This window comes from Primulina eburnea, chromosome 17, assembly GCF_022965805.1.
Source record: "Primulina eburnea isolate SZY01 chromosome 17, ASM2296580v1, whole genome shotgun sequence".
NCBI classification, from domain to species: Eukaryota; Viridiplantae; Streptophyta; class Magnoliopsida; order Lamiales; family Gesneriaceae; genus Primulina; species Primulina eburnea.
This window is the reverse complement of record NC_133117.1, coordinates 4614824-4624962: the sequence shown is the minus strand read 5'-3', so window position 1 is coordinate 4624962 and position 10139 is coordinate 4614824. Positions and strand designations below refer to the sequence as shown.

The following is a 10139-nucleotide window of genomic DNA, read 5'->3' as shown; positions in this document are numbered from 1 at the left end:
ATTTAATTATTTTTTGAAAATAGTATTGGCCATCAAATGTATAATTCAAAACTAACCATACATTTTCAGATACTTTATTTATTGTACATTTTATGTTGATTCAATAAAAAACTATAAATGTTCACACATTTTATAGTTTTTATTTTTTTCATAGATGACGCAAATAACACATCTGTCTCACAAAATAGACCCGTAAGATCGTTTCACACAAATTTTTGTCTTATTTTATTGGTTTCACTTAAGCATATATCGTAAATTCAAATAAATGATACTACAACTGTTGCCATGCCGATAATTTTTTGTCAATTATTTGTATTTAATTTTGAAAGTGACATACATAAAGTTAAAAAAAAGCCCTCCTTTCGTGTTCTGGAACTATGCATTTTTATGTTCTGTTATGTAAACTTAATTTCGCACAAATTATTCAGGGTGTTGACGATCCACGGGTCTGTTGATGTATTTGTCGAGTTAGGCGATGCAAAGGAATTCGACAAGATTATACCAAACCACGGACTAATGATTATAGAAGGAGCTGTTCATGGCTGCACTACACAAAGATAAATTGGCTGAGGCCACTGTGGATTATATGCAAGAAATAATATCTGCAGTAAGCAAAATAAATGATGTATAGTCTTGTGTCTGACTTCAAGTATGTGATATATAAGTGAGTATTCAATAAAAATTTTATACCTACCAAACTTTTAGTGTGCTGTCTGATTGGATGGAACTTATATAATGGTATATAATGGTAAAAATTCAGCATTCATCTGTGTAAATAACAAGCTTGATATCATGTATGTCATCCTATAGTTAATCCATCGAGTTTTATGCAGAATCGGAGAGAAGGTACATGTCTGAATTTGAACTAAAGGAAAATGACTGAGGCCTTTATTTCTTGAAAAAGTCGTATTGTCCTGATAAGATTTTAAATAAATGGTTTAGACTATATAAAGAAGTCCAGGCATTACACAGATTGTTGACAACAGATTCTACGGCTTGTTTGGTCCAAAAGGTTATTCCCTAGGAATGACCTCCATCCAGCATTTGCCATTTTGACTTTCCGCGAAAATTTATTCGCAATGGAACAAATCAGTTTTGACATCAATGAGGAATGCAAAGAAAGATTTTGGCTTCTATACAACGCCATGCGATCGCTTTCTAGAAACTGTGCCTGTTAAAATATGTAGAACACGTTTTCTTCCGCATTATGTGTTCCTTTTTCCATTTCAAAGGGTCCTCATTCAGCTATTCTTGCTCTATAAAAGAAACTATCAACCTTATTGGTGGGGGACCTGCAGATTACTGCACCGACTCTTCAAGTATTTCTGTACTCCTTGATGCTCTCTCATGCTTGTGACAATGGGCTCATTGGCCTTGTGAAATAAAAACAGAAACTTCAAAAGGAAATGATAGGATAGAAAAAGGTGAGAAACCATATTGTTCTAAATTCTGAAAAATTATGTGCTGTTGTGATTGCTACAATACACTTGGGGAGAAAGAAAAAGCAAAAATCTCAGAAAAATTCTTCTAGAGAGTAGAAGAAATCATAAAAATAAAAGCTTAGGTGAATCAATCAAGACTAGCCAAATTTTTCAAAGCATGCATAAGATTACCTCTATGCCCGAATCGCCATTTGCATGCCCAATGTTGTCATGATGAATCAGATGCAGTATCCAAGCTTAAATTCAAGTTCTCTGAATCATTTTCACTTGCAGTCTTCATATCTTCCTGTAAGTTTGTATTCGGTATTTGATAAAATATCATTTAGTTCTAGTATCGTTCTGATAGAGTAATAATACACATCATACCAGTTCGTCCGTCAGCTTTTCGATGTTTTCCTCCAGTTCCAAAATGTGGTGTTTAAGAGCCTGCAAATATTTGTGGGGAAAGATAAGTCAGCGACAAAAAATACAACCACAACGAAACATCTTCTATTTGATGGTTAACAAGGCATTACCTCACGTCTCTGAAGTTCAATAGAACGAGCTAATGCTTGCCTTTTTGTTAAAAGATTTTTCGGCCTGAATGTAGAAGGCCGCTGATAATTCTTTCCACGATAGACTATTATAGCATAGCCTTTGGTAATTTTTTCTACAGATACTAACACCCCACCACTTTCAGCTTCAAGAGAAACTGCAATATGCTTGACTTGTGGAAATTTTTTCCTATCTATAATAATCTTTACCAGCTCCCTATACTTCCAGTGTAAGTGCATATTTTCAATAGTGCCGTCAAAAATTTCTCGCCTCCCTACAGGATAAACAAAAAATAAGCTCCAGATAATACAATGAGCCAGCAACATAGTATGATGTAGCTGTTACCTAGAAGCAGGTAAGGTTTCATGCTCAAACCAATCTTACGAAACAAAAACCTTTCCTCATCAGTTAATGTTTCCAGATCGCTTGGCAGGTCTGCCGGTTCTTGATTCACTAGCACCTTTTGCAAGGATTTTTCAGCCTTCTTGATCTTATGCTTTGCCTGCACCAGATATGGTAACGGTAACTTGTGATCAAAATTGAATGTGATCAAACTCATTACGGTTATCATTCCTTTTCAATATAAAAACATACAAAAGCTAGCTTCCTCTTAACAGAGTTGACTAAAGAAACATGTCTGGAAACAGCTTTGTCTCTCATCATCTTCTCTATCTGTGCACTGTTTGGTTGGTTTCCCCAGCGTGAGGTTGCTGCAACCGTCTCTGCAAGGGTACCTGCAACTAATGGCTGCTTGGGTGTTCTGACACTTGAATCAATTAACGTAGCGGCTCTATGCCGGGCATGCTCTTCCTCATCCTGTCGGAAAGCAGTACTTTTTTCGGCCTCAACTACTGCCCTTGAAACACCAGGAGGCAAAAAATCATTACCTCTGTAGAAGACAATGTAGTCTTTGTTCCTGGAAACTAGCGTTCCTCCGGTCAATATCTGCATTAATGATAAGATAGGTCATACCTCATAAACTAATTCTGTTTAATCATTAATATTCATTTTTTGTATGATCAACCATACTTTTGGCGCATATCACGACCAAAAGAATCTTCAGAAACCATCATCGCTCTTTTTCTTCATATTTTTGTTATTTCTTTATATTCTTGGGAAAATTAGTGGGGAAGGAACAATATAATTGGTAGTCATGTGCAGAATACATAGCTAACATGTTAAATAACCCACACCTTGAGCTCTTCAGCCATCCTTTCATTGGAAGTATTCTGAACACCACGCTTGATGGCTATCTTTGCAATAGCACTATTTTTCCATAAGTTCACCATAGCCATAGCAAGACCTTGCAGTTCTCTGTTTCTTCCTAAATGAAGCAATGTAAAGAAACTCAATACAAAGAATATATATTTGTATGTATTAGCAAATAAAGGTCAGTGTTATTGCACACACCAAGTGCGAAATGTGGAGGCAGTATTCTTGCAGTTCTACGCAAATAAGTCATTTCTTTGTCTTTCAGAGCTTGTCTAGTCCCATAAGGAAGAAGTCTAAAAGGAGGCTTGTATCCAGGAACAACAGCTGGGAGTAAATCCGCATCAACAGGAAGTGGTTCACGACCCGACCAATCTATGAACCTCGGACCAAGCTCATCTAAAAGACAGTTGAGCTCATGCAATGACATTTCTTCCTCATTGGATATATTTCTCGAATAATTTGAAGCATCAGCTTCGGAGGATTCTGCAGCTCGACTAACATGCTTCACACCAATGCTTTGGGAAGAATCTTTTACTAAATCTTCAGAAGGGCCCGATGCTTGAATGTCAGCTTCAATGTGTTTACCATATGACTTTACACAATCGAGCTTATAAGCCATTCCTCTATATACCACTACCAAACTCCCTGATCTCCATATTATCACACCTCCGGTTTTTCTCTGATAAATAACATAACACAACGCACCAATATAAACCTCAAAGATTAAACACTATATAACTCCCAATGATTAATATGACTCAGTAAATGAATCTAATGAATCCCATAATAATTAAATCAATATTCGTTTATTTGTTCTATCAAGGAAATGTACTCGATTATAGCAGCTAACCTCAAGCACTTCATGTGTTCTCTTCATGTTAATAGAAGGCGCCCCTTCAAATTTTAACTTGACCACCTCTTCATTCTTCCACTTCTCATGGATAGCATGCACCAATGCCTGGGTCACGCCAGCTGCACCGACTTTAATTCTCTCCACCATCCTCAATGCCACATTTCTAAGCCTCTTCAACTCATTCTCGGGTATCAATATCTCTGACAACTCTGTATTACTCTTCCTTAACTTCTCCCCTTTCTCCAAATTTTCACCGGTTCCCATTTCCCATGGTAATCTATTCAAACCATTCGCAGCAGCAGAACCTCCCCAGATGCCTATCTCTCGGCTAATAGGCGATGAATCCTTCTTAAAAGTGGCGGCTTCACCGTCCCCATCACCCAAAATCTCCTTTTTCTCCGAGAATGTAATTTGAAACTCATCAAACTTTCCATGATTTTCTTCAAAATTGCCATCAAATGTAATTTCCTCCTTTAAATCCTCAGAAACTTGAACAAAACTAATAAAAGATTCCTCCTTTTGACACTGGCCTTTTATATCATCATTTTCTTGAAATTTTCTGTTGCCTACAGATTCATGAAGTTTCCTTGAATTCTCCCTTCCATGAACCCATGGAGCCAAAATCGACTTACTTTTTACAGCAGAATCAGAACCGCCAACCGACTCAATCACCTGAACTCCTGCTTCTAAAGAAACATCCTTGGGAAAACGTAACGGCTGTGCCTCAAATCTTTGATTTCGACTACCACTTTCTTCTATTTCCCAAGGAAAACTCTCTCTCAAAGAAGGCGTTTTGAGGGACCATTTGCCTTGAATTTGATCAAGAAAACTCGGCCTAGGCTTCCTCTTCTTCCTCGTGGGGAGATTCCCTTCATGGGTTTCATCATTCTTGAGCTGAACTGTTTGCTGGCAACAAGAAATCCTAAGCTTATGCGAATTAAATCGTTTTAAAGAACGGATTTCTGGATGAAATATAAGAATTCTGGGACATTGCGAAGGATAATTTGATTGTGAAGACGTTGGAAACTTCAAACGCGCGGGTGAGAGTGCCATGACGATGCAGGGTCACAGTATAGATATTGCCACCATGGATAAAGAAGAAGGAACACTGGTCGGCTTGCATTCGTAAATTGGGCCTTAAAACCAAATCTTGAAAGCCGGCAACCTGGTCCGAGCTTATTCCCTAATTATCCGAATTATTGCTCCACCATTAAGATTTGACAATGAATTTTCAGAAACTCAAAATATCAAAAAGACTTTATATACACTAGTGAAAAAATATATATGTGTTTATGTATTATTATTTTTTTTAATTTGATCAAATAATAATAAATAATTAACACGAAATTAATTTCGATTTAGAAGATTTGTTCGATTTAAAATGGATGTTTTGTTTAGATTTTTTTTCTATATAAAACATGGAGTGACTTGATGAAGTTTTTAATAAAGTAAGAAGGGTAATTATGTAATTAAATATTTTGATGTTCTCTAAACCAATTACTCTAAAGGTTTTACACTTACTAATATAGTATAGAAGTATAGATATATAATATATAGTTATAATATATTAATAAATATTAAGGTTTGAGAGTGGTTCTTGAATGCGCAAAATAATTTTGACTTAAAGTTTGACTCGAAAAATATATTCGAAGATATTTGAGTTAGGCTTGAGTTCTATAATTTTGAATACGGATCAAATATTTATCTGGTTAGCTCACTAACCGACTTGATTAGTTACTTTCATAGTCCAAACAAGTCAACTTTAATTTAGTTAACTATTATATAAATTAATATTTCTTGACGCGCTATGTTACATATTAATTAATATTTTTTTAGGCAAAAACTTGTGTGAGACGATCTTACGGGTCGTAATTGTGAAACGAAACTCTTATTTGGGTCACCCATGAAAATGTATTACTTTTTATGCTAAGAGTATTACTTTTTATTGTGAATATGGGTAGGGTTGACCTGTCTCACATATTATGATCCGTGAGACGGTCTCACATGAGACTCACTCATTTTTTATTAAAGTCTAGAGATCATATCAAAATAGAAAAAATTAATAATAGTTTTTGTAAAAAAAAAAAATTATTTTAGGGAAAACTTAAAAAAATATAGATAATGATAAAGAAAGATTTTATGGAGATGTGATATTTACAAATAAACAAAAACAAATACTAAAATGCGTTTTTATGCTATTTTTTTATTATTAAATGATGATATATTTTTGTAATTTTATATGGATATTTTTCGTTTATAAAAAATTACACTATAACTGCCGGTCTTTATAAATGCACATATACATATATGAAAGTAATTTTATGGAATTAATTTTTATTTATATAGTATTTGTATCATGAATTTATTTAGATATGTTGAAAATTTTAATGATAAATCGAGTAGAATAAAAATTAATATGCTTTCAGATAAATTTGATTTAAAGTCAATCAAACTTTAACATAATCTTATTTTTTTAAAAAAAAATTAGATTTCTTGTGAGACAGTTTCACGGATATATCATGAAACATGTAAATTCTGCTCATATTACGTCAAAAACTTGTATGAGACAGTCTCACGAGTCGTATTTTGTGATACAAATATCTTATTTGGATCATCAATAAGAAAGTAATTACTTTTTATGCTAAGAATATTATTTTTTATTATGAATATCGGTATGGCGTACCCGTTTCACAAGTAAAGATTCGTGAGACCGTCTCACAAGAGACCTATTACATATTTCCAATAAAAAGTAATACTTTTGACATTAAAAATAATATTTTTTTATGAATAATCTCAATAAAATATTTGTCAAAAAAAAATTTATTATTAATCAAATAATTATCCATAAAATTGGATCTTAAACCGGGTCAAAATGATTATTAAAAGAACTTAAAATTTTAACGATAAATATTGGACTATTAATCTATCCTTATTTAAGTCACTCAACTAAACACACCCTTTATGGATAACTATTTGATTAATAAAATTGGATCTTAAACCGGGTCAAAATGATTATTAAAACATCTTAAAATTTTAACGATAAATATGTGACTATTAATCTATCCTTATTTAATTCACTCAACCAAACACACCCTTAGAGTTTTTGTATTAAAAAAATTAGTAAAGTTTATTTATTAACTTATTACTGAAATGTAATAAATATGTCAAAAACATCTTAAAGGCTTTTTAAATGATAATTAATTTAATTTTTTTTAAAAATAATAATTTAATTTATTCAATTAAGTATCATGTGGGGTACATGAGATATATAATCAAATTGAATCCATCAATTCATATTCAATTGAAATTTTCTAAATTATACGTGGAAAGTCATTTCTACCCTTGATTACCAATGTGATTTTACCTCAGATCTCTTGTATTTTCTCACTAGAACACTAACATTTTTACATTACATAATCTGTTTATAATTTTATATAAGTATTCAAATTAATTTTATTCGATAGAGAAAAATTATTATAATTGTGTTGAAACATAATATCTCATTTTAAAATTGACACGTTAAAATAATAACTTTGGTCTATTCGTAGCAATTAGTTTATGATCATCGTGTCTATTCGTAGCAATATTTTTTGCTATTAAATTACGATAATGTAGCCCGAATTGATTTGATTAAAGATTATTTATTACTTGGGGTGGCAAAAAACCCGAAAATCCAGACTCAACTCGAATTCCGTCCCATTCCCTTCACGAAAAATTCCCGACCCGATTTTTTGGGATTTTACTTGTCCCGATTAATTTCGGGATAAGGATCGGGCATATGATCTCCTCACGACGGGATTCCCGTCCCGATCCAAAATAATATTATTAAAATTTTATATTATTATTAATATTATGAATTTATAATTGACATTTTCAATTTCTAAACAGAGAGAAGATCAAAGAAGAACATTTTATCTATTCTTCAGAGAAAAGACGTTTATGCACTTCACGAAAGATCCTTCGTAAAGAAATGTCAAAAAAGTCCTCATAACGCTTGTTTAATGAGACATTGGCTTGATATGTTAATTTTTATTTTGGATTTGTGTGGATTAATCAAGATTTTTTTCGGTTTCTATTTCACTGCGTTTCAATTTAATGTTTACTTTGAAAGTTTCGGTATAAACTTTAATGTCACCGTGTTTCAGTTTTATTTTGTTATCAATGTAATGTTTTTACCGCTTTCTGATTACTCATTATCATTATATTTCAGTTTATGTTTACTTTGATGCTATGAATTTGAGAGTCATATGGTCGATTAAGCAATATGCTTTTGATCAAATAAAAATAGTTGAATTTGAATTCAATAATGACTATGAAGTCATTATCCCTTAGCTATTCATTTCAGTTCATGATTGATGAAACAAATATGATGTCTTGATCAGCACAAGCATGCTTGCCATTTTGTTGAGTTGCAGCGTTGTTTTCTTATATTTATTTATTAGGTTATTGAATTGTATCTTTCAAGGGATTTAATTTTTTTTTTTTGGGATATCATATATGTAGGACCGAGTGTTTACCGATTTACCAAAAGCTATAGTTAGTAGTAATGGTGCAACTCAAATCTTTTAAACCGCACAACAGCTCAAGCACCACGGTTCAATCGCTCTACCAAGCATGGGCAATTATTGCACCCAACAATCTCCCTCCCAATAATTGCACTCCTTGCAATCAATGGGAATCGAACCCGTGACCTTGGCTCTGATACTAATTGTAGGACCGAGTGATTACCGCTTTACCAAAAGCTGTAGCTAGTAGTAATGGTGCAACTCAAATCTTTTAAACCGCACAGCAGCACAAGCACCACGGTTCGATCACTCTACCAAGCAAAGACAATTATTGCACCCAACAATATCCCTACCCTACGGGATCCGGAACATTCGTGTCTCAACACTTGTTGGGTATAAGATCGGGAGAAAAAAAACTCTCAAATTTTATCGGGCCGAGTATTGAGTATGAGGATTATGGGACGGGTCCCTACTCAGTCTCGCCCCTATCTATTACTATGTATATACAAGAGTAGTTTATAGGAACTATATAAAGTACTTATTGTGCAATTTTGCTATTCATTTTATCAAACTAACTCCATGATTTTATTGTATTATAATAACATTTTTATTTTTATTTTATATCTTACCATTTCAATATCAAAAATTTACAATTTTTATTTAAAATTTAAAGACTCTCATTCTTTTTTTTTTATATATAGAACACACTCACGCGTGTGTCAAAATCTATCAATATTATATAATAATCTATTACGGAGAAAATTCTCGATTCAAACTTTATTTTTCCTTATTCATGGAGCAGTCCCAAACGATTTGTCTGGATCAATTTATCTAATTTCTAGAAAAAATAAATGAGCTTTCATATTTTAAGTGAAATATATTAATATAATCAATACAAATGTTATACAAAAATGAACCCATATTACTATTACTAACACTTATTTTCTTCTGTATATATAATCTCATAATAGGGGTAGATTTTTTTTGTTTTAAATTAGATTCGAAGAACTTATATTTTCTCCTATCGAAGAAATTTATATCACTACATCAAAAAGATGTTAATTATTTTTTTTCAAAGGTTGATAAAATAAAATTTCCCCACTTTTTAAAATATCATCTCTTCCACTGATAACCAGTGTAATAAGTGGTTGATTCCCTGAATAAAATTGCAATATTGCTTATACTATATTTATAGTTTTGTACTCACATGTATTTACTTTACCAATAATATTCAACTGAATATCTCATTAGCTTGGTTTACATATTAAATAATAATCATAATAACAATAAATATGCAACTTAATCTATACTATATTATTAAGTATGGGATCATTGGAGTAACTATTTTAGAGGACACTAAAATATTTAATTTCATAATTACCCTTTTTACTTTACTAAAATCTCATGAGTCACTCTATATTTTACATAGAAAAAATCTAAACAAAGCTTTCTTTTTAAATCGAACAACTCTTCTAAATTGAAAATAATTTTGTGTTACTTGTTTAGTATTATTTGATCAAATTAACAATAACACAAGCAATGCGCGTGAATCTTTTACTATTTAATAATGAAGGATCTTTGTCGTATGGAGCA

At 32.3% G+C, this 10139-nt stretch overlaps 1 protein-coding gene across 1 annotated transcript; it reads right to left on the bottom strand.

Annotated features, from left to right (window-relative positions):
- Positions 1 to 866: 866 nt before the first annotated feature.
- Positions 867 to 5217, bottom strand: LOC140818070 (CRM-domain containing factor CFM3, chloroplastic/mitochondrial-like). Its single transcript, XM_073177897.1, has 9 exons — positions 4039 to 5217; positions 3387 to 3867; positions 3170 to 3300; positions 2571 to 2921; positions 2322 to 2478; positions 1958 to 2250; positions 1809 to 1868; positions 1614 to 1728; positions 867 to 1373 (listed from the first exon to the last, which is right to left on the bottom strand). The coding sequence occupies exons 1-8, from the start codon at positions 5092 to 5094 to the stop codon at positions 1651 to 1653; spliced, it is 2607 nt and encodes an 868-aa protein (XP_073033998.1). The 5' UTR covers positions 5095 to 5217; the 3' UTR covers positions 867 to 1373; positions 1614 to 1650.
- Between the last annotated feature and the right edge of the window lie 4922 nt (positions 5218 to 10139).

Excerpts from the sequence above, each read along its gene's own strand:
- LOC140818070 (XM_073177897.1), bottom strand. The coding sequence starts at position 5,094 with ATGGCACTCTCACCCGCGCGTTTGAAGTTTCCAACGTCTTCACAATCA. Across the intron at positions 2,922-3,169 it reads GGATGGCTGAAGAGCTCAAG|ATATTGACCGGAGGAACGCT; the intron begins GTGTGGGTTATT and ends TCATTAATGCAG. Across the intron at positions 2,251-2,321 it reads GAAACCTTACCTGCTTCTAG|GGAGGCGAGAAATTTTTGAC; the intron begins GTAACAGCTACA and ends TTTATCCTGTAG.